We start from the raw sequence: 23,662 nt of genomic DNA on the forward strand, positions 1-23,662 counted from the left end.
TAGATTTTGTTTGAAAAAAAAATTCCTCCTCTTGCTACCAGGAAACTGTCAACAAGCAGGTTAGATGCTGTTGATTGATCTTCCGGTGGTTTTATTTTTATTCTAATTATTGTTAATGTGAATACTCCGTGATGCTCAATCACACATGAACATCCAGCTAGTCTGACAACCATATGAATACTTTAGTGTGTGAGTACACGTAGCATCTCGTGCAGGCGCAGCGTGTTTTCAATGTTCACACGGGGCGGATACGCTGCGTAAAAGTACACATCGTATCCACCCAAATTGTGGTGCAGTTTTTCGGCCGGAATGTCCGCTGCGGAAAACTGCAGGTAAAAAAAATATTTCATGCTTACGTAGCAATAGGACTTGTCCCTCTGCCGTCCTGCTGGCCTCCTCGGAGGACATCACATCCCACAGGCTGCAGCGGTTACATGGGATAAAACATTATCCCAGAAGGCGGCACTAGACAAGCACAGATTTCCATTTTTTTTTTGCAATGTATTTTTTTTGCGGCGGAATCGCAGCTTTTCCGCAGCAAAAATCGCAACATTTGCCATTTGTTGGCGGGGAAAGCGCGTAACAAAAAAAAACGATTACGCAAATACAATTGACATGCTGCAGATTAAAAAAAGCCGCACCGCAGGTCAATTTGAGCGTTCTTTCTGCAAATCTCATCCACTTTCATGCTACTGTATTATGCTGTGGATTTACCGCAACAAAATCCGTTGCAGAAAATTTGCAGTATTTACACTATGTGTGAACTTAGACAGGCGGTTTTGCCCCGCGTGACTATCAGCTGCCCAGCACCACATGGCTGCTATGTGAATGGGCACCCAAATATTTAAATGGAGTGTTCATGTGGTTATTTAGATGATAATGGTGTCTTGCTGGTTAATTATGTACTAAATAGGGACACACGAGAATAGATCAGTCAACATCAGCTTGTTGATGGTTTCCAGGTGTAGATTTTTATTTTCTATACCTAAAAGGTAGGAAGCCTAAAAGTTTAATGAAGATATCTTTTTGCATCGCCCATGCATTATCAAAGATGAGGCTTCATCTTATAAATTACACACTTCGCCCTAATCGGAAAGAAGATATTTATTAATAATCTGTGAAAATTGAGGCTGGATGTCATTTTGTATTACTGTTCAGCAATAGAGATTTATTCAGATGAGAGGTAAGCAAAAATCTATGTACGAGGTCTTCAAATTAATGTATATTATGGACAAGCATAGAGGGACATTTGATAAAAAGCTGATCGTGCCCTCCTCATATTTCATCATTCAGGGTCCACCCCCCCCCACCCCGTGACAATACACACGTCTCACTATCCATAGTTTATGAAAAGGTTGCTTCTTAATGTTTCAGCATTGAAATGTTTAGCCCAGCGCTCCACCACAAGATTACTGAGGTTGCAAAAAAAACAACTTGTTCATCCCCAAAAACAGCAACCCTCTTCCCACCCCAAAAAATTCCCCCTATATGTGCCTCAAGGGGGCATCCATGTTGTCCTCCCTCCTCATAGACCCCAGATCAAACTAATCACTTGAGGAAGTTTGCTGCAGCATGAAATATGCTCTGGTATTCTTGGCAAACCAAGAGCCGCCGCTTCAATTGATCCACAGCCAAAACCGAGAGTTAGGAGGACAGAGACCCTTATTTTCTCTGCAAAAAGAGTTTGTGCCTAACGAGAGTTTTCCTGGATATTTCCTATGCTTTTTATATGTAGAGCAGCTCATTTGTTTTAGTGTGAGCTTTCAGATTGAACTATTCATAGTGTGTCATAGTCACCCAGGCTTCACAGAAACGCATAGCCCCTGCTTTCTCCTCCCATCTCTCTGTGCTCCTCCTGTTCAATGGAGAGCCTGATTCATGGCAGCCTGGGAGTGAAAAGCTAGAAGATTACGTAAGGCAGAATACAAAATCTAAAACATTTTTTTTTATTATTATATCTGTATACACGGTTGTACTACAAATTACTGGCACCTCCGTGTATTCTTAATTTACATCACTGTGGCAATTGTACATTAGTTTAATCCAATAATATTAATATACCCTGAACATTGTCAAAACGAATGAATCCGTGATGGGGGTCATAATGTTCCGGTTCCTAAACTGAGCAGCGCCATCTATTTCATAGCAGCACCCTTGGATTTGTAGTCGGTTTGCAGTAGCAGCGGTCTAGGAATACTGTGGGCATACAATGTGCTGGTTATAGTCCACAGAGAAGAGGGCTGGATCTCGGATGTTTGGTACAATGCGCCCGATTCAGGATCAGACTGTACCAGAGAGGTGACAGCTGGCAGCATTGGCGAGATCACATACGTTCATAGCCAACTTCCGCTTTGCTCGCGGCAACTACTTCTGGGATTTGGTGGCTTGGCTACGTCGGTGCTCTTGTAAACAGCGTGTGGCACAGAAGGAGAATTCAAGGTATTCAAATGGTATTTTTCCTAAAAGTGATTCCCCACATTGCCAGCAGCGCCTAGAAGACAAAGCAAAATGCCAGAGTAAACTTCCACTTTGGAGTTAAAAATCTACAGCAGAAGGAGTCATTTTACTACTTTGCTTTACTGTTTATATACGGCGAGTTATTTCGGGTCGTTCTCTCAATTCGTGCAGCTGCATCCAGAATTCTGCTAGTTGCCCTGGGAAACCGACAGCAATTTAAATGTACACTGCTGTCAGACACGTGACTGAACTTAGAACTACCATCCGAGCTCCAATAATGCACTGCTGTCTGGTAATCGGAAACAAGCAGAATCTGAATTTATCTATAGACGTAAGTGAAGAAAACCGCGTGTAATTCAATCGGTACAAAGGGTTAAAACAAAATTAAAAATTTTTTCTGGAGATTGACAGTGAAATGTAGTACAAAACTAAAATCGGTCACAGGATAAACTTCATGACCTTAGGGCAAGGTGCTGTGGATGCGGATACATGATCTCGGCCAATCAGCTGAGCAAGATGCTGAAATAACAGAGAAGGTGCGGAGAACCCCAATACCTGATATTCGCTCCAGCCGTTTCTTTGGGGAGGTTGAGCTGTGCGGCAAATCTGCGCTCCGCGGCGATGGCTCTCTACGGGGGATAAAAAAACAAGATTACAAAAAAAAATAAAAAACATAGAAAAAGGAGAGAATCAAAGTGTAAAGTGGGGATTACTTCTCTCTATTAGATCACATGTTAGGGCCTTCCGATCTTTCTCGCACAATTACTAGTGGATTGGTACAGTGCCGAGGGAGTTTCTACAGATATGAATGAGAGAGTCTATGGCTAGTTCTCAGCGGTCATCAATTTAGCAGTTGGAAATCAGAGTTAAAGGGGTTGTCTGAATAGGTCATCAGTATATGATTGATGGGGGTTCACCACGCGGACCCCGCACCGATCAGCTGTTCCGGCTACTTCTGGGCGCCAGAAGTTATGCAGGGGTCGGTGCAGAAGGCTCGACAACTATATAGCGGCTTTGCTGGGTTACTGCAGCTCGGCAGCTATAGTGGTTGGAGCCTTCTGCTTCATACACAGGGGCCTCAGTTGTTGTCCGCTGCTCGGTAAACTACTGTGATATTACAAGGTTCAGTCTGGTAGTTAGTAGTGACATCACAAATGTCTGTCAGGTAAGCTACTGTGACATCACAAGTGGGTTTCAAGCAGGTACGGTACTATGACATCACATCTGTCTTCCTCTGTCTGTCAAGCTGGGAAATGTAATCTGCATCGAAGAGGAAGGTTCTAGCAGAGTTTTGCCTAAATTATCTTCCCCTGATAAGCCAACTACAGGGTCCCCTAATTCTAGGAACCCCCAGCGTACAGCTGTAATCTGAGTGGGAACCTAAAAGCAAGTGTACGATTCCCCTGCAGCGCCACCACAGGGGAAATTAGGTATTACAGGGTATTCATAGAAATGACAGGTGCTCCAGAGCAAGGATGCTCTTTGTTGCTGCTTTCTGATCAGAAATTCCTTGATAGTAACTTGTATTCCTAAAGCGCTAACTATAATAATGACGTGACATTCGATGCCGTGTAAAATGTAATCACCCTGCCCCGGTTATACCAGCCTCTCTTAGTGCGTGGTAATGCTACAGACTTCACCTTCTCACGGTCACTCAGATCTGCAAATCTCTTCTTCTCAGCCTCCTCGGCCTCCCTTCTCAGCCTCTCGTCTTTCTCTTCTCTCTCCTTCTGCTTCTTCTGCGCTTTCTGGACACGCTTCTTCTCGGTCTTGCGTGCCTCCACCTCCTCTGGTATCGGTCCAGGAATCTAAATTCACGAACAGAAATGATTTAGTATTTTTTTAATTATGGAGGTTGAGGAATTATTTTTATTACATTAACTATGTCTCAAGTCATATCAAGGGGTCCGGGAGCACGTCCAGAACTAACGGGTGCGGATATTAATAGAGAGATGAGCACACGTCTTGCCACCCCTTCCATTGACGTTAAATGGAGTTACTTTGGCCTATAGAGATCTCACTTAGTTTTCTATAAGGCTCATTGATTTTACCATAATTTGAAATACAGAAAGCTGGAAGACTTTGGCTGCAGCAGAAACACACCTGGGATTTGCTGTAGTTGTATTTGTCAGGATTTTCTTCTCTGTACTTGCGGAAGCTATTCCGGGTACGTTTGTCAGCAGACACAGAATATGGGGTCTGGGCAGTGGAGTCCCTAAAAGAGACGAATACATGTGTAAGTAACTACAGATCAAGAACATAATAACAGCTGATATATGAGACATACTGTAGCATATAAGACACCAGAGCTACTCTACTAAAGACGACTGGTTTAGTTTTACACCATAAGTAACATATAGAAATAATCTATAAAATACATCACTTATCTTCCACTGATCCGGAGTTACATCTGGTATTACACTCCAGAGCTGCACTCACTATTCTGCTGGTGTAGTCACTGTGTACATACATTACTTATCCTGTACTGATCCCGAGTTACATCCTGTATTATACTCCAGAGCTGCACTCACTATTCTGCTGGTGGAGTCACTGTGTACATACATTACATTACTTATCCTGTACTAATCCTGAGTTACATCCTGTATTATACTCCGGAGCTGCACTCACTATTCTGCTGGTGGAGTCACTGTGTACATACATTACATTACTTATCCTGTACTGATCCTGAGTTACATCCTGTATTATACTCCAGAGCTGCATTCACTATTCTACTGGTGGAGTCACTGTGCACATACATTACATTACTTATCCTGTACTGATCCTGAGTTACATCCTGTATTATACTCCAGAGCTGCACTCACTATTCTGCTGGAGGAATAACTGTGTACATACATTACATTACTTATCCTGTACTGATCCGGAGTTACATCCTGTATTATACTCCAGAGCTGCAGTCACAATTCTGCTGGTGGAGTCACTGTGTACATACATTACATTACTGATCCTGTACTGATCCTGGGTTATATCCAGCATTATACTCCAGAGCTGCACTCACTATTCTGCTGGTGGAGTCACTGTGTACATACATTACTTATCCTGTACTGATCCTGAGTTACATCCTGTATTATACTCCAGAGCTGCACTCACTATTCTGCTGGTGGAGTCAATAGTGGTGGGGGATTATTTCTTCCTAGCTCCACAGAGTAGTTGTATCATTTCCCTGAATCAATTTAAGAACATTTTCCCCCTTATTCATTAGAACAAAATATATTGCAGGATTAAGACTGAGTTTACAGATGATCTATCCGCACCCGCCCCCATAAATTCCACTATGACAAAACTAAAAGAAGTTTTCTGACCCTATGGCCACATATTTGTGTAAAAAAACAATAGAATACTGCCATATTTATTGTAGTTTACGGGCCGACGGTCACCAGGGTCCACCACTTCTTTCGGTTGTCATTGCTGGTCGGTGTGGCAACATATCATCCATAGTGACATCAAAGATGTGGCCGGTGACTGCCACTATATAGGATACGTCAGTGCATCGACCAGCAGGACCTCAGTGACCGGCAGTGAAAAAGGATACTGGATTTGGAAGATAAGTATTTTGTGCGAATAGGAACATTTTTTAGGGCTTGGATAACCCCTTTAAGACTAAACACGTACCGGAGCGCAGGGTCCCAACCAGCCTCCATCAGCAGCCATGCAATCTCCCCGTGTCCTGCTGATGCGGCCACATGTAGCAGAGTCCGATTCTCTCTGGGCAGACGTTCATTAACCAACTTCTGTACAACCTCGGGTGTGACCGGTCTGGGAACAGAGGAGTCTTCAGAGGAACTGGGAATTACATCTTGTAAGATCTGCTTAGCGGCCTCTGTATCTCCAGTCTTGCAGCATGTGAACAAGACATTACGAATTCTGCTCAGCTCATCACCTTATCAGCAGAATAAAACGTAAGCAGCAATTTAGTCATCATGGGATAATCGGATGGCGATAACGCGGCCACATTCAGCTTCCGTATTACGGACACACGTTTAGGGCTGACCACTGGTCCAATGACCTGAACTGGGGCTATAGGATGCTGCTAATTTGCGTCAATAGACAAGCCGGGACTTCCAGCCATAATACGGACGCACTATGGCCGCCTGAATGTTGCTTAACAGTAGGTATATAAGAATAGTCTCATTTTCCACATCTGTACAACCCCTTCTCATAAAAAGACCAGCCACTTTGAAGTTTTGCTTTACCCATCCAGGGCTTTATTCAGAATTCTGTTGGTTGTTACGGTGATTTGTCGAGACACCCCCGAAACACCTCCTATATTGCAAAATGTCCTTGTTTTCTTCATCGGATTACTATACATTTTCTATAGAGACTAAGACTTTGTAGAACATGCTTTTTTCTGACACTGAACCAGCAGGAGATGTCAGATCATGTAAAGTCAGAGCAGTTCTGGATGAGAATGGGGTGATGTTAGTCAAGGCAAGTGAAAGTTGCTCGACAATATACCTATATAGCATATAACTATAAACGTTTATTTAAAGGGGAACCTATTATTTAAATCCGTGCCAATGTTTTACCTTCCAATGCAGATGCTGGGTGATGTGTAGGATTCTCGGTTTCCTCTGTGGATGAATCATCCACTTGATCATCTACTGTCCTCTGAGATGTGACACGGACTCTGGCCGTATTTTCATCTTGAACAGGCCCTGTCATTGATAAAATAGCAGAAAACATTCAAATCAACTCACATAGTAAAAAGCGACATAAAATTCTATATCATCTGCCAAGAAATACAAGGAAACAAGAACATTTACAAAAGTTTCCAGGAAATACAGCTCAGTTGGCGTAATCCAGGTTTAATAGGAGGAGTCTTTCTGATCGTCATTTCCAGTTAAAGTGAACGGCTTATTTGCATATTAATCCCAGGGTGCATTGCCTGAAACGACATGACCGTCTATGTCAGCAAATATCTTCAACCAAAGCTGGCCATTGACGCAGGCATTCTCCCACATCAACATGCATGTTCAGATCGTCTGAGCTTGCGTGTTTAGGTCAAGGGATAAGCGGCTACCAGCCACCGCTTATCTCCCCAACGAATAAAGGATCTGGCATGTTAAAAACCCCCATCGGCAGACAAGCAGGCTGCCTCATACATCAGGAGCCTCTGAGATGTATCGATTGGTGTAGGACAGCTACAAGCTTGAAAGGATGAGTCCGTAACTCTCTGAGACTTCTGTGGATATGTCATAAATATCTTTGGCTGGAATACCCCTTTAAGGCATCCCTCCACCATGGGGGTTCAGAGAGTTCAATTAGATGCAACGGACGCCTGTGTAATGCCCTGGATGGCATGGCAGGGGCAGTGAACGGAGGTCACATAGGCAGGACAGGAAGCTAGAGAGCGGTTCAATGCCACAAAGCATCATGGTCCCAAAAATATATAATGATACACATACTCATTCCATCCCGTTTCTTTTTGTTTTTTCTTTTTCTCTTTGGCTGCACTTCATGTTCCCTAAGATCCAATGTGCTGATTGTCAGCTCTTCTACCACGTATTCTTCATCTGGGGGAATCTCCTCTTCTGATACTTCAGGGGCATCTGAAAAAAAGCACAGAAGATTTATCACAATCTGCAGGAATATTCCACATAGAAGACAAAAAGATCCTCAATAATAGTCATGATCTATAACCTGCTTAGTTTGGCCGTGAAATCGTCCACTTCCAAATTCCTGCATAATTAGGCAGATTAGCTATTCAGTACTAGGGGAGCACTTAAGCTTTCTATTACCCTGAAATCTAGTGTCTGAGCTATTCATAAGATGCTCATTTAAATTGTATTATTTCTGCTGCCACTAGGGGGAGCTCACTGCTTATACATTTTATTATGTATAAATCCCTATGCAGTGAGCTCCCCCTAGTGGTGGCTGCAGGCAAACTGAATTTTATCATGTAACTCTATGGCTGTGCAGGGAATAGAGTTACAGAGTTATAGAGAATTCTGGACTTATTTAGATTAAACCACCTCCTAAAAGCCAAAAGCCAGCACCCTCCCAAATTCCTGGACATTCGGAATAATGGGTGGAGGAGTCATCTCCTGTGGGCAGCTGGTTGGGATCTCAACATATGGAGGCCATATTATTGGTCACTAGTCACCTAGATTTCCTAGAAACAGATACAGCAAAGGAACAGAAAAATACTTCTATTTGCAGATGAGGTTTTATTTCACGGGGAAATGCTGTTTAAACAATGGGGAGATTTATTAATTCTGTATTAAATTTAGACAGGATAAAACTAGACCAGACAGGTAGAAACTGCGCCAAATCCTTTGGATACATGAGAACACGAGATATCCAATTTAAATTGTATTTTTTAAATATATTTACCAGCCGTCTCTTCTTGTATTTTCGTCCGTCCAGATATTTTGGACTTCACCGTTTTCTCTCTCGTCCCACTGACCAATGACAAAGGCGCATCCTTTTCTGTGTTAATAGTTAATGAATATCAAAACAGAAAACTCTTTAACATGTAAAGTATGTCATATAATACTACAAATTCACCTAGATCTCGGCTGAAATATCTACCACAATTTTTCAACAAAAAAGGAATAACTAAATCGTTTTTACTTTTAAACATAATTGACTGTTTATAGATAAAATAAATATATATTAAAAAGTGGAGTCACTGTGTACAGACATTACATATCTTCTACTGATCCTGAGTTACATCCTGTATTATACTCCAGAGCTGCACTCACTATTCTGCTGGTGGAGTCACTGCGTACATACATTACATTACTTACCCTGTACTGATCCTGAGTTATATCCTGTATTATACTCCAGAGCTGCACTCACTATTCTGCTGGTGGAGTCACTGTGTACATACATTACATTACTTATCCTGTACTGATCCTGAGTTACATCCTGTATTATACTCCAGAGCTGCACTGACTATTCTGCTGGTGGAGTCACTGTGTACATACATTACATTACTTATCCTGTACTGATCCTGAGTTACATCCCGTATTATACTCCAGAGCTGCACTCACTATTCTGCTGGTGGAGTCACTGTGTACATACATTACTTATCCTGTACTGATCCTGAGTTACATCCTGTATTATACTCCAGAGCTGCACTCACTATTCTGCTGGTGGAGTCAGTGTGTACATACATTACATTACTTATCCTGTACTGATCCTGAGTTACATCCTGTATTATACTCCAGAGCTGCAGTCACTATTCTGCTGGTGGAGTCACTGTGTACATACATTACTTATACTATACTGATCCCGAGTTACATCCCGTATTATACTCCAGAGCTGCACTCACTATTCTGCTGGAGGAGTCACTGTGTACATACATTACATATCCTGTACTGATCCGGAGTTACATCCTGTATTATACTCCAGAGCTGCACTCACTATTCTGCTGGTGGAGTCACTGTGTACATACATTACATTACTTATCCTGTATTGAGCCTGAGTTACATCCTGTATTATACTCCAGAGCTGTACTCACTATTCTGCTGGTGGAGTCACTGTGTACATACATTACATATCTTCTACTGATCCTGAGTTACATCCTGTATTATACCCCAGAGCTGCACTCACTATTCTGCTGGTGGAGTCAGTGTGTACATACATTACATTACTTATCCTGTACTGATCCTGAGTTACATCCTGTATTATACTCCAGAGCTGCAGTCACTATTCTGCTGGTGGAGTCACTGTGTACATACATTACTTATCCTGTACTGATCCCGAGTTACATCCCGTATTATACTCCAGAGCTGCACTCACTATTCTGCTGGAGTCACTGTGTACATACATTACATATCCTGTACTGATCCGGAGTTACATCCTGTATTATACTCCAGAGCTGCACTCACTATTCTGCTGGTGGAGTCACTGTGTACATACATTACATTACTTATCCTGTATTGAGCCTGAGTTACATCCTGTATTATACTCCAGAGCTGTACTCACTATTCTGCTGGTGGAGTCAGTGTGTACATACATTACATTACTTATTCTGTACCGATCCTGAGTTACATCTTGTATTATACTCCAGAGCTGCACTCACTATTCTGCTGGTGGAGTCACTGTGTACATACATTACATTACTTATCCTGTACTGATCCTGAGTTACATCCACTATTATACTCCAGAGCTGCACTCACAATTCTGCTGGTGGAGTCACTGTGTACATACATTACTTCTCCTGTACTGATCCTGATGTTACATCCTGTATTATACTCCAGAGCTGCACTCACTATTCTGCTGATGGAGAGTATAATGAAGTATAATACAGGATGTAACTCAGGATCAGTAATGTAATGTATGTACACAATGACTCCACCAGCAGAATAGTGAGTACAGCTCTGGAGTATAATACAGGATGTAACTCAGGATCAGTACAGGATAAGTAATGTAATGTATGTACACAGTGACTCCACCAGCAGAATAGTGAGTGCGGCTCTGGAGTATAATACAGGATGTAACATCAGGATCAGTACAGGAGAAGTAATGTAATGTATGTACACAGTGACTCCACCAGCAGAATAGTGAGTGCAGCTCTGGAGTATAATACAGGATGTAACTCAGGATCAGTACAGGAGAAGTAATGTAATGTATGTACACAGTGACTCCACCAGCAGAATAGTGAGTGCGGCTCTGCAGTATAATACAGGATGTAACATCAGGATCAGTACAGGAGAAGTCATGTAATGTACACAGTGACTCCACGTTTATTTTTTCAGCCAGACCCCCACCAAGCAGTATTTAATGACAGATTTTAAATATGTGAACATCCGAATCCAGAAACCAGCGGAGTGTCTTTACCATAGAGCTGCAGCATGAAGAGATGTGCATGTACTCTGTGAACCTCCCGGAAAGTTGCTCTCCTCGTGATGAAAGGAATTCCAAAAACTCGGGGGTCTTTCCTTGTTATGGGGGAGTTACCACCCAAGAAGAGAGTCTTATCAGAACGAGGGGCCCGGAGAAAGATCCCCTGAGCTTCTTCTATGTGCTCTGCCCAGCTCTGTAACAACTGGTGGATTTCCTGGGAGTAACAGAAACCAAAAATAGTAATATTTAAGCTTTTACTTAGGACCCGTTTGACGTCCTCTAGTGAGTGCGGCAGTAATAAGACGTAGACATCTCACCGCCATCAGAGCAGCCTGGTTGTATCGTCTTAGGGCAGCTCCGGCAGACCTCGCCATGTGACCCCGGTTCTGAGCATCATGGACGGATTGTGCGCTCCCCCTTTTGGCTCTCACGGTGTACCGATGGAAGGTCTTGTGCTTTAACACCTCCTTTCTGTAGAAAAAAGATGGCGCACAGGTGAGTGAATAGGACAAATACTGTTTTTGGGCGAGCCGTTACTTTTGCATAAATTAGTAGCACACATGGCTATATTAACCCCTTGCCGTCGCAGACATTTTTCATTTAGTTTTTTTCCTCTCCACATTCCAAAAGTCATAACTTTTCATTTTTCTGTCGATATTGCAGGTGTGAGGGTTTGTTTTTTGCGAGATGAGTTGTAGTTTTTAATGGTACCATATAATGTACTGGGAAATTGAAAAAAAAAATTATATGTGGGGTGGGTGAAATAGGAAAAAAAACCTGTGATCCTTCATTGTTTTTGGGTTTAGGTTTTACGGCGTTCAATGTCTGGTAAAAATGACGTTATTCTGCGAAACGATTATGACGATACCAAATTGAAAATTTATGTTTTATTACTTTTCCAAAAGAAAAATTGTTAAAAAAAAAAAAATTGGCGATACCAATTATGTAATTTACATTTTTACTAAAATTACCCCTTATAAACAGCACCAGCGAAATGTCCTCCACCTGCCATGAGAATCACCACCACCGGCTGCTCCTGTAAGTGCTTTACACAACTCAGCAGGTGCTCGGGCGTCACATCCATGTCCTAGAGCAAGATACAGTTATGTCATCAGATTATAGGTGTCTGACCTTAATAGGATAAAACTTGGTTCTGTGGGGCGATTATAGTCCTCTTACCTTCACTAGTCCCAGCACGCAGCGGTAGACAGATAGAAGCTGCTCCTCTCCATTCCTAAATATGACTTTATGTGCACGGCTGGATTGAGCAACGATAGGAGTTGAACCATTATTGGACTCTGAGGACGTCCCGGATTCCAAATCATCAGAGCTCTCGGAGTCCGAACCAGAAATGCTGGATACATCCCCTGGAAGAGATTGAGAAGGCTTCTTGTAACAGAAGAAGGTGGTCCTAAAATATTGAGAACTACATGTGTCTTATCTCTTTACTTACTTCTCCTGTCAGTGTCTCGCCCTTCAACCTCCCACCAGCCCACGTCTTGTCCTTCAACCTCCCACCAGCCCGCGTCTTGTCCTTCAACCTCCCACCAGCCCGCGTCTTGTCCTTCAACCTCCCACCAGCCCGCGTCTTGTCCTTCAACCTCCCACCAGGCCACACCTTGTCGCTCTTAAAGAGGCTCTGTCACCAGATTCTCAAATCCCTATCTCCTATTGCATGTGATCGGCGCTGCAATGTAGATAACAGTAACGTGTTTTTTTTGTTTTTTTAAAACGTTCATTTTTGGCCAAGTTACAAGCTATTTTATATATATATGCAAATGAGCTTTGAAATGGACAACTGGGCGTTTTTTTTCATATGTCCAACTGGGCGTGTATTGTGTTTTTAACTGGGCGTGTTTACGTGTATGACGCTGACCAATCAGTGACCAGTCAGCGTCATACACTCATCTCCATTTTCTTTGAGATTTCCAGCAAGAGAAACGAAATCTCGTTTACCTCCGTAATCTCGCGAGATTACGCGTGTCTCACCTTTCCACGTCATGCCCCTGGCCCCGTCACCTGTTCATGCCTTACTCCTCCACCCTCACCTGCCCCTGTCTTGTCCTGGAAGTCCTCTTCACTTAATGCGGCTGCTCCTTTGATTCTCCTTTTCAGGTTAAATCGATGCCAGTCCAAGGTGTAATGTTCTTTCTTTAACACAGAAATCAAAGTCCAGTAATTTCTAGCTATAAATCAATCATAGTCATAAACTATCAGCTATAGGGTTGGTAGAATATAAAAGCAATCAAATACAAAGTAACTGGAGTTTACGGTCCACAATGCAACGTTGAGACGTTAAATAAGTATCCAAGATGCAGACGCAAGTCTAATTCACATCCCATAGTTGTGACTCAATGGCTACGTAAAGAATAAATCATGACCCAAGTGTCATCTGCTTCTGAGCTCTGCTCCATTAAGGCACAGCAATGATCAGCGACTCCAGCTGAACTGCATTGCCTATTGGCAGTCTGTAGTAGTTATAAAGTGTAGCTAAAGGTTTGACAAACTTCTGACATGTCATAGTGATATGTCAGAAGTTTGTATTGATGGGGGTCCGAGCACTGAGACCCCCACCAATCGCTAGAACGAAGCAGCTGAAGCACTCGTGTGAGCCCTCAGTCGCTTCGTGTCTTTTCGGCTTTTTCCGGAAATAAATGTATCGGAGTACGGACTCAACAGAAAGTCTATGAGCCCGTACTCCGATACATTGGCTTTCTGGAAAAAGCTGAACAGAAACGAAGCGGCTGAGCGCTCACAAGAGCGATTCATCTGCTTCGTTCTAGCGATTGGTGGGGGTCTCAGTGCTCGGACCCCCACCAATCTAAACTTCTGACATGTCAGAGGTTTGTCAAATGTTTAGCTACACTCCACCTTCTCATAAAAAAAACCTCTGACCTACTCCATGCTTTACACTGCATCTCTTCTTATTCAAAATGGCTACTGTGTAAAAGCACAAGCTCAGCAGGAAGGCAGTGCATGGAGAGATGATTTCTATTTCAGCAAGGACAGAATGATTATAAACTATATACAGGATTAGATGTGAGATACTGTAGGCAGGATCCAGTGACAGCAAAGTTCAACAGCCCAGAAGGATCCAGATGATGTATCTATCCTACCTGTTCCTCCCTGGTGTCAAATGCGCACTGACACGCCGAGCAGGTCATACGATCAGAAATTTCCAGAATATTTGTTTCTTTTGCTTCTCGGTCATTTATCTCTAGGGAATAATAATCATATACGACAATCAGGGTCTGCACCTTCAAATTGTGCTTTTGCCCTTCCAATATAGCTATCTTTTGCGACCCGGAAACTGGCATCATGCTGCTGTTGACAGATCCATATATTAATTTTTTTTAATAGAGGGGGGGGGGGGGGGTTTCCAAGTAAGTTACACTCCTCTATGGCATCTATATGTCCTAATAGGAGGATATGGACGGGATAACCTTCTTAAGGGTTTATTCATACACTGCAGTAAATTTCTCACAAAATTGGGACAAAATGCTGCAAATAAACCTGAATATATTTTGCAGCGCAGCTCGTTATTCCCAATATAATAATTAGTTATTCATGAGGAAATCTGTTTTTTTTTTACATGCCGTCCTGGATATTCACACAAGAATAAATATGGAGCTACAATAAGATCCGCCAACAGCAGCTAACCATGCAGACAGATTTACAGATGGATCGTAATGAAGATATATTAGGAGGAGTTCCACATGACATTGGTGTTATGATTGGTCTGATGGGCAGCAGGGATCCAGCAAGAGCCTCTTATTAATATCATTGCTCCATGTGGTTTGTTCAGAACCCATCCGGAGTGGATATCGTTACCGGTCGCCATAGCCTCGCGTGTGATGTTTTGTTTTTTTTACCTGGAGGCTTCACTTTCTCTTCTGAAGATTCGTCTTTTGCATTGGTGTTATTATTGAGGAAAAGACCTGAAAACACCAGACCTGATGGACTCAGATCAAACAGACTGAATGCTTGGACTCCAGGACACCTGGCAAAAGAAGGGGTCACAGTCAGAGTAGGAGGGGCTTATTTACTGTAAGGGCAGTCACACTATGGAACTGTCTGGGATTTCCCAAAATTTTTATAATCGCCTCATAGGTGTTGTTGTCCCTTCCAATATTGCAGCATAATAGGATTTGTGTCTTTTTGCAGTCTTACTATATTAATAGGAGTATTTTTAAGGACCTCTGAGGCATTTTTACTACAATCACAGCATTTAACCAACATTCCTGGAGAATATCCCATATGAGGCCATGCAAATATACAATAAAGTCTTGTAGGACAACAGTGGGCATAACTTCTACATCACTGTCCTCATAAAACAGCCCATTGTCTATTGAACTACAATTCCCAGCATTCCCCATCGATCCCCACCTAAGCAGGGAATTCTGGAACTTGTAGTGCCATAGTTAATATAAGCCTCCAGTCTATTTCTGAATCCCTTTAAAAGACCGAAACAACACGACGACCCGTGGGCAGTAAATACACCCTAAATTTTTCCTCACCCCTCCATGCTGCTCACATGGGACCCAGCTGTTAATTCTCTTCCTCATGTGACGTCACTTCCGCCCATCCCCTCCGCAGCAAAGCAACCCCTTCTCTCACGCTGACCCAAAACAAACATGAGGCACGCCCACAAGCGCAACTATTGGATAATGACCTTCGTGCTCTCGCTGTGATTGGTGCCTTGAACGCCTACAGCCCCAATACTCCCCTGTGATTGGCTAATTGTCCTGTCAGCTGTTCTGAGTGACTGGCCAGGCCAGGCTGCTGTGCCATAGGAGCGGCCGATTGAGACAGTCTGTGGGTAACTGGGGCGACAGAGGCGCCCACCTAACGGGTAATGGGAAAGACCAGGGGTATAAAAGGGGCAATGTGCGGGTATAGGGCCGGCTGAGCTGTATAGCACCTTTGCGCTGACTTTTATATAACAATTTACTGACATGTATTATTATTTTTACTGACATGTTATTTATAAAATGTATCAGATTGTATCACAGTATAATGATATAGGGCCATATAAAGGATATAGGGTAATAGGAATGGGGTGACTATATGGGGTCTATATTACCTGTATTCTATATGATTCAGTTGTGATTTTACTATATTTATATATTATTACACTATAGATATATATACTTCTATATGTATGGTAGGTATTTCTGTGTAGCGTCGTCCCTTGAATGATCTCTGTATTCAGTTATCCAGTAGGAAGCCTGAATTTGCACCCTTTTACCATAATGTTTCCGAATCTTGCGACCCCTTGGCCACACCCCTTAAACAAAAACGTACGTAAGAGGTGTCTTTAATTTCAGCAAACACGTTATTTGTATAAGGAAAAATTATTGACAAAAATATTTTTTATCAATTCATCACAGTTTTCAAGATCTCTGCTTGCTGTCGTTCTATAGGATCTTTCATTGCTTACTTCCAAGGGATAAAATTCTGTCCGTGGTCGTGTGATGGACACACAAGTTCTGGAATTGTTAGAAGACACCGCTCTGATTCACATAATGTAACTGTAACGAGCCGTGCACCTGTGTGATTATAAAATCCGCCACGCAGGTGCAGAAAAATTCGCCAATTTCTAGATGAGATTACTTGTTATCTCATTTACTTTGTTGCTACTGTATTATGTTGCGGATTTTCCGGATAATTTGCATTGTGTGCATGTGGCCTGAAGGTTCCTGTTGAATGACAGCAAGCAGAGATCTTGAAAACTGCAAGGAATTAATCCAGAAAGCATTTTGAAAAATGATATAACTTTTCAATATACAATAAATAACATTAATTTGTTGAAACCGGAACAACCCCTCAGAAAAACACACAATGGGGAACATATTAATAATTTGACACTGTCAGCGCCAATTTTGCACACCTCTTAATAAATGTGGCGTAACTTTGGCAACAGAGATACAAATTACTCCCTTCTATGAACAGGTGTATCTTTGCGCCATAATTTATGCCAGCGTCTGGCATAAATTATAATAAATCTGTTTGTTCCAGGAGAGGCCCCGCCCCCTTCAGCTAAACCCCACCTCCTTTTCTCTGCACTTTAGGAAAGTGTCGAGAATAGTAAAAAGTCTCAAATTTCAGCGCAACTTTGGCGTGTGCCAAAATCTAAGCCTTTTATTACGCCAGAAACTTTTTTGTTTACACGTAAACTTTTTGCTATATTCCCCCCAACGCATTCATCATTATCAGCCGTTTGCGCCATTTTTTTTAGAATATTTCAGTACACGACCACTTTAGGTATTGAATGTCAGTGTATATACAGAATGGCCAGCTGCGTGATCTTCATTTTATGAAATGGGTGTAAATATTTTTGCAATGGGCCGGGTGTTTATGTTTTGAGGAAGGATACAATGTACATCATCCAGGATTACATATACGGGACAGAGGCCACAAAGTTTCCATTATTTCAACACCACAGACAGCGGAGAAGCGGAATTATCTCCTTCCGTCCGTGCTGGGTCTCAATCACAATGACGGACTGTGGTGCTGTATACATGTCCTGGAGAGCTGTGAGACCCCCAGTAATATCATATATCACACGGGTCCGTACATGTTGTTATTACACTCCAGTTTAGGATATAATAACTGCAGCTTAAAGGAATTGTTCAGACTTCTGTAAATTAATGTTAAAGGCGTCATCATAGACAACCAAAAAACAGTTCTGTAACTTTCTAATATACTTTGTTTCAATTTCTTACAATTTGCTTGCTGTCAAGGAATGGAAACATTCTTGTTTAGATGAATATTCTTAAATGCTATGTACACCATTGAAATGGTTTTTCTTCTTTATGTCAAAATGTGTATCAGTGTGTTTGGTGCACCTTTCTAAATACTTTTTTCTTGAAAATTATTTTAACTTTTTGAGATGCAGCTGCTTTGTATCCTGTATACAGAGCAGCTGTATCGTGCGCTGAGGCCTGAATCCGTCAGGTTCGCAAGACTGACGGGTTGATTGACAGTGGGTCCTGCGTGTCTCCAGCAGATTCACCTGCTCTGTATACAGGATACAAAGCAGCTGTACCTTAAAAAGTAAAAACTATTTTTAATAAAAAGTATTTAGGAAGTTGCACCAAACATCACTGATAGTAATTTTTATTAAAAAACAAAACAATTTCAAAGGTCTACATAGGCTACCCTCTATAAATAGTGCCACATCCCCTTGTAGATGCCACACAGCCCCCCTGTAGATGATGCCACACACAGCCCCCCTGTAGATGATGCCACACACAGCCCCCCTGTAGATGATGCCACACACAGCCCCCCTGTAGATGATGCCACACACAGCCCCCCTGTAGATGATGCCACACACAGCCCCCCTGTAGATGATGCCACACACAGCCCCCTGTAGATGATGCCACACACAGCCCCCTGTAGATGATGCCACACACAGCCCCCTGTAGATGATGCCACACACAGCCCCCTGTAGATGATGCCACACACAGCCCCCCTGTAGATGATGCCACACACAGCCCCCTGTAGATGATGCCACACACAGGCCCCTATAGATGATGCCACACACAGCCCCCCTGTAGATGATGCCACACACAGCCCCCCTGTAGATGATGCCACACACAGGCCCCCTGTAGATGATGCCACACACAGGCCCCCTGTAGATGATGCCACACACAGCCCCCCTGTAGATGATGCCACACACAGCCCCCCTGTAGATGATGCCACACACAGCCCCCTGTAGATGATGCCACACACAGGCCCCTGTAGATGATGCCACACACAGCCCCCTGTAGATGATGTCACGCAGCCCCACATCCACTCTGCTGCTACTGTATTATGCTGCGGATTTTCACTATGTGTGAACTGACCCTTACTGGGAGTACGGTGAACCTGCGGAATCGGTCACATCAGGGACAGTAGATGGCTTTAAAAAAGGCTTTCGATAGTTTCTTATAAGGAAATATCCGCTCCTATGTCAATGTGTAGAATTCTTGTGTCAATGTTGATCCAGTCGGATTAAATCTTCCTCAGGATCCATAGCGGTAAAACAAAGTTCTATAATTTCTCCCATCCCTTGGTTGAACTTGATGGATATATATTATTTTTCGACTGTACTACGTAACTATGTGACTGATATCAGCCGCTCCTCTTATAACGCTGCTGTACTGTTATAAGCTGAATAAGGGTGTGTGGCCCTTTAAATCTGCACTGGGAATAATTGACATGAGCAACTACTATGACTCAGACTCGGTTATGTATTAGTTTCATTTTCTCTACCTACAGCCCTGAAATGTCAGCAACCGTGGGAGAGGGGCTAACACCCAACTAAAGACACAGGAGGACCCCGGGGGCCACACAGTGTGAGTATATCTGAGAATAACTAATCCGAATACCTGGTAAATAAGCGCTGTGCACACTGAGGATATATATATATGTATACTGCGTGTAACTAGATAACATTGTGATTCTATGCAGGACATTCCCAATAAGCCTTATTCACACCCAGAACATCAAAAGACGCTTTTTTTTTAAAATGTGACAAGTTTTTTGTTGTGCTTTTCATTTAGTGTCATTTTGTACATGCGTTTTTGAAGTCCTATACATAATGCTATGGGAACACAAAAATGCCTCCAAAACCCAGAAATGAAAACGCAGCTGTATGTAGCGCATTTGATATTTTTACTATGAACTTTAATGTAACATTTGGCCGCACCGGAAAAAAAAAAAAAAGCGCAACAAAGCGCTGTGTGTGAATCCAGCCTTATACTGCAGTTTACATTAAAAAAAAACAACTAACCACTGCCCCTCCCCATTATATCTTTACTTGTATAGAAAACCAGTTACATGGGTTTGCTAGCAAAAGGAATTCTAAGTATTTGTAAAAAAGATTATAAAAAAAGTGTATTTTAAAAATGCGGAAGCGTTTGCTAAATAATAGATTATTCACCCAGGTAAAGGTGTAATATAGTAGATGTTACCTGCAGTCCTATGTAACACCACAGATAACAGTGATAACTCTCAGTGTACAGATAATGTAGTAGATGTTACCTGCAGTCCTATGTAACACCACAGATAACAGTGATAACTCTCAGTGTACAGATAATGTAGTAGATGTCACCTGCAGTCCTATGTAACACCACAGATAACCGTGATAACTCTCAGTGTACAGATAATGTAGTGGATGTTACCTGCAGTCCTATGTAACACCACAGATAACCGTGATAGCTCTCAGTGTACAGATAATGTAGTGGATGTTACCTGCAGTCCTATGTAACACCACAGATAACACAGTGATAACTCTCTGAGTACAGATAATGTAGTAGATGTTACCTGCAGTCCTATGTAACACCACAGATAACACAGGGATAACTCTCAGTGTACAGATAATGTAGTAGATGTTACCTGCAGTCCTATGTAACACCACAGATAACACAGTGATAACTCTCTGAGTACAGATAATGTAGTAGATGTTACCTGCAGTCCTATGTAACACCACAGATAACACAGTGATAACTCTCTGAGTACAGATAATGTAGTAGATGTTACCTGCAGTCCTATGTAACACCACAGATAACACAGTGATAACTCTCTGAGTACAGATAATGTAGTAGATGTTACCTGCAGTCCTATGTAACACCACAGATAACACAGTGATAACTCTCTGAGTACAGATAATGTAGTAGATGTTACCTGCAGTCCTATGTAACACCACAGATAACACAGTGATAACTCTCTGAGTACAGATAATGTAGTAGATGTTACCTGCAGTCCTATGTAACACCACAGATAACACAGTGATAACTCTCTGAGTACAGATAATGTAGTAGATGTTACCTGCAGTCCTATGTAACACCACAGATAACACAGTGATAACTCTCTGAGTACAGATAATGTAGTAGATGTTACCTGCAGTCCTATGTAACACCACAGATAACACAGTGATAACTCTCTGAGTACAGATAATGTAGTAGATGTTACCTACAGTCCGGCTCTTTTCACACGACAGGGTCCGAGTATCGTTTTGGTCCGTTTTTCTCTGCCGTTTTGCATCCGTTCCGTTTCCATTGCGGGCCGTGTTTCCATTTTTAACGGCAAATTTTGACCCGTTTTATCCGTTTTTTTTCCCTGTGTGTTTTAAAAACAGATGAATTTCATTTGTAAATTTTCTGCCACACACTGCCCTCTGTAGATAATGCCACACACTGCCCTCTGTAGATACTGCCACACACTGCCCTCTGTAGATACTGCCACACACTGCCCTCTGTAGATAATGCCACACACTGCCCTCTGTAGATACTGCCACACACTGCCCTCTGTAGATAATGCCACACACTGCCCTCTGTAGATGATGCCACACACTGCCCTCTGTAGATGATGCCACACACTGCCCTCTGTAGATACTGCCACACACTGCCCTCTGTAGATAATGCCACACACTGCCCTCTGTAGATAATGCCACACACTGCCCTCTGTAGATACTGCCACACACTGCCCTCTGTAGATAATGCCACACACTGCCCTCTGTAGATAATGCCACACACTGCCCTCTGTAGATAATGCCACACACTGCCCTCTGTAGATACTGCCACACACTGCCCTCTGTAGATACTGCCACACACTGCCCTCTGTAGATACTGCCACACACTGCCCTCTGTAGATACTGCCACACACTGCCCTCTGTAGATACTGCCACACACTGCCCTCTGTAGATACTGCCACACACTGCCCTCTGTAGATAATGCCACACACTGCCCTCTGTAGATGATGCCACACACTGCCCTCTGTAGATGATGCCACACACTGCCCTCTGTAGATACTGCCACACACTGCCCTCTGTAGATAATGCCACACACTGCCCTCTGTAGATAATGCCACACACTGCCCTCTGTAGATACTGCCACACACTGCCCTCTGTAGATAATGCCACACACTGCCCTCTGTAGATAATGCCACACACTGCCCTCTGTAGATGATGCCACACACTGCCCTCTGTAGATGATGCCACACACTGCCCTCTGTAGATAATGCCACACACTGCCCTCTGTAGATAATGCCACACACTGCCCTCTGTAGATAATGCCACACACTGCCCTCTGTAGATAATGCCACACACTGCCCTCTGTAGATAATGCCACACACTGCCCTCTGTAGATAATGCCACACACTGCCCTCTGTAGATAATGCCACACACTGCCTTCTGTAAATAATGCCACACACTGCCCTCTGTAGATAATGCCACACACTGCCCTCTGTAGATAATGCCACACACTGCCCTCTGTAGATAATGCCACACACTGCCCTCTGTAGATAATGCCACACACTGCCCTCTGTAGATAATGCCACACCCTGCCCTCTGTAGATACTGCCACACCCTGCCCTCTGTAGATACTGCCACACCCTGCCCTCTGTAGATAATGCCACACACTGCCCTCTGTAGATAATGCCACACACTGCCCTCTGTAGATAATGCCACACACTGCCCTCTGTAGATACTGCCACACACTGCCCTCTGTAGATAATGCCACACACTGCCCTCTGTAGATAATGCCACACACTGCCCTCTGTAGATAATGCCACACACTGCCCTCTGTAGATACTGCCACACTCTGCCCTCTGTAGATACTGCCACACACTGCCCTCTGTAGATAATGCCACACACTGCCCTCTGTAGATAATGCCACACACTGCCCTCTGTAGATAATGCCACACACTGCCCTCTGTAGATAATGCCACACACTGCCCTCTGTAGATAATGCCACACACTGCCCTCTGTAGATGATGCCACACACTGCCCTCTGTAGATGATGCCACACACTGCCCTCTGTAGATACTGCCACACACTGCCCTCTGTAGATGATGCCACACACTGCCCTCTGTAGATGATGCCACACACTGCCCTCTGTAGATACTGCCACACACTGCCCTCTGTAGATGATGCCACACACTGCCCTCTGTAGATGATGCCACACACTGCCCTCTGTAGATACTGCCACACACTGCCCTCTGTAGATACTGCCACACACTGCCCTCTGTAGATGATGCCACACACTGCCCTCTGTAGATAATGCCACACACTGCCTTCTGTAGATAATGCCACACACTGCCCTCTGTAGATAATGCCACACACTGCCCTCTGTAGATACTGCCACACACTGCCCTCTGTAGATAATGCCACACACTGCCCTCTGTAGATAATGCCACACACTGCCCTCTGTAGATAATGCCACACACTGCCCTCTGTAGATAATGCCACACACTGCCCTCTGTAGATAATGCCACACACTGCCCTCTGTAGATAATGCCACACACTGCCCTCTGTAGATAATGCCACACACTGCCCTCTGTAGATAATGCCACACACTGCCCTCTGTAGATAATGCCACACACTGCCCTCTGTAGATAATGCCACACACTG

The 23,662-nt window shown here is 43.2% G+C and overlaps 2 protein-coding genes across 2 annotated transcripts in view; one reads left to right on the plus strand and one right to left on the minus strand.

The window, feature by feature from the left end:
* Positions 1-1,925: 1,925 nt before the first annotated feature.
* On the minus strand, positions 1,926-15,870 carry ANKZF1 (ankyrin repeat and zinc finger peptidyl tRNA hydrolase 1). The gene is made up of 16 exons (XM_075829169.1): positions 15,786-15,870; positions 15,141-15,268; positions 14,385-14,485; positions 13,317-13,419; positions 12,448-12,635; positions 12,240-12,355; positions 11,586-11,739; positions 11,263-11,482; positions 8,809-8,904; positions 7,881-8,024; positions 7,002-7,130; positions 6,088-6,355; positions 4,561-4,672; positions 4,098-4,265; positions 3,013-3,086; positions 1,926-2,491 (listed from the first exon to the last, which is right to left on the minus strand). Exons 1-16 carry the CDS (start codon positions 15,791-15,793, stop codon positions 2,365-2,367), a joined length of 2,136 nt encoding a protein of 711 aa, XP_075685284.1. The 5' UTR covers positions 15,794-15,870; the 3' UTR covers positions 1,926-2,364.
* A 157-nt stretch (positions 15,871-16,027) lies between these two features.
* ATG9A (autophagy related 9A) overlaps positions 16,028-23,662 on the plus strand; it is a 28,095-nt gene continuing 20,460 nt past the window's right edge. The window contains exons 1-2 of the mRNA XM_075829174.1: positions 16,028-16,120; positions 19,531-19,607. The gene's annotated coding sequence lies outside the window, so the exon portion shown is untranslated. The remainder of the gene's footprint in view (positions 16,121-19,530; positions 19,608-23,662) is intronic.

This window comes from Rhinoderma darwinii, chromosome 6 (genome assembly GCF_050947455.1).
Source record: "Rhinoderma darwinii isolate aRhiDar2 chromosome 6, aRhiDar2.hap1, whole genome shotgun sequence".
Lineage (NCBI taxonomy): Eukaryota > Metazoa > Chordata > Amphibia > Anura > Rhinodermatidae > Rhinoderma > Rhinoderma darwinii.

What these genes read in the sequence shown, in the direction of transcription:
- ANKZF1 (XM_075829169.1), bottom strand. An exon ending in ATCTGAGTGACCGTGAGAAG is followed by an intron (nt 3,087 to 4,097) that starts GTGAAGTCTGTA and finishes TATCCCCCGTAG; the next exon opens with AGAGCCATCGCCGCGGAGCG. An exon ending in ACGGCTGGAGCGAATATCAG is followed by an intron (nt 2,492 to 3,012) that starts GTATTGGGGTTC and finishes TTTGTCTTCTAG; the next exon opens with GCGCTGCTGGCAATGTGGGG.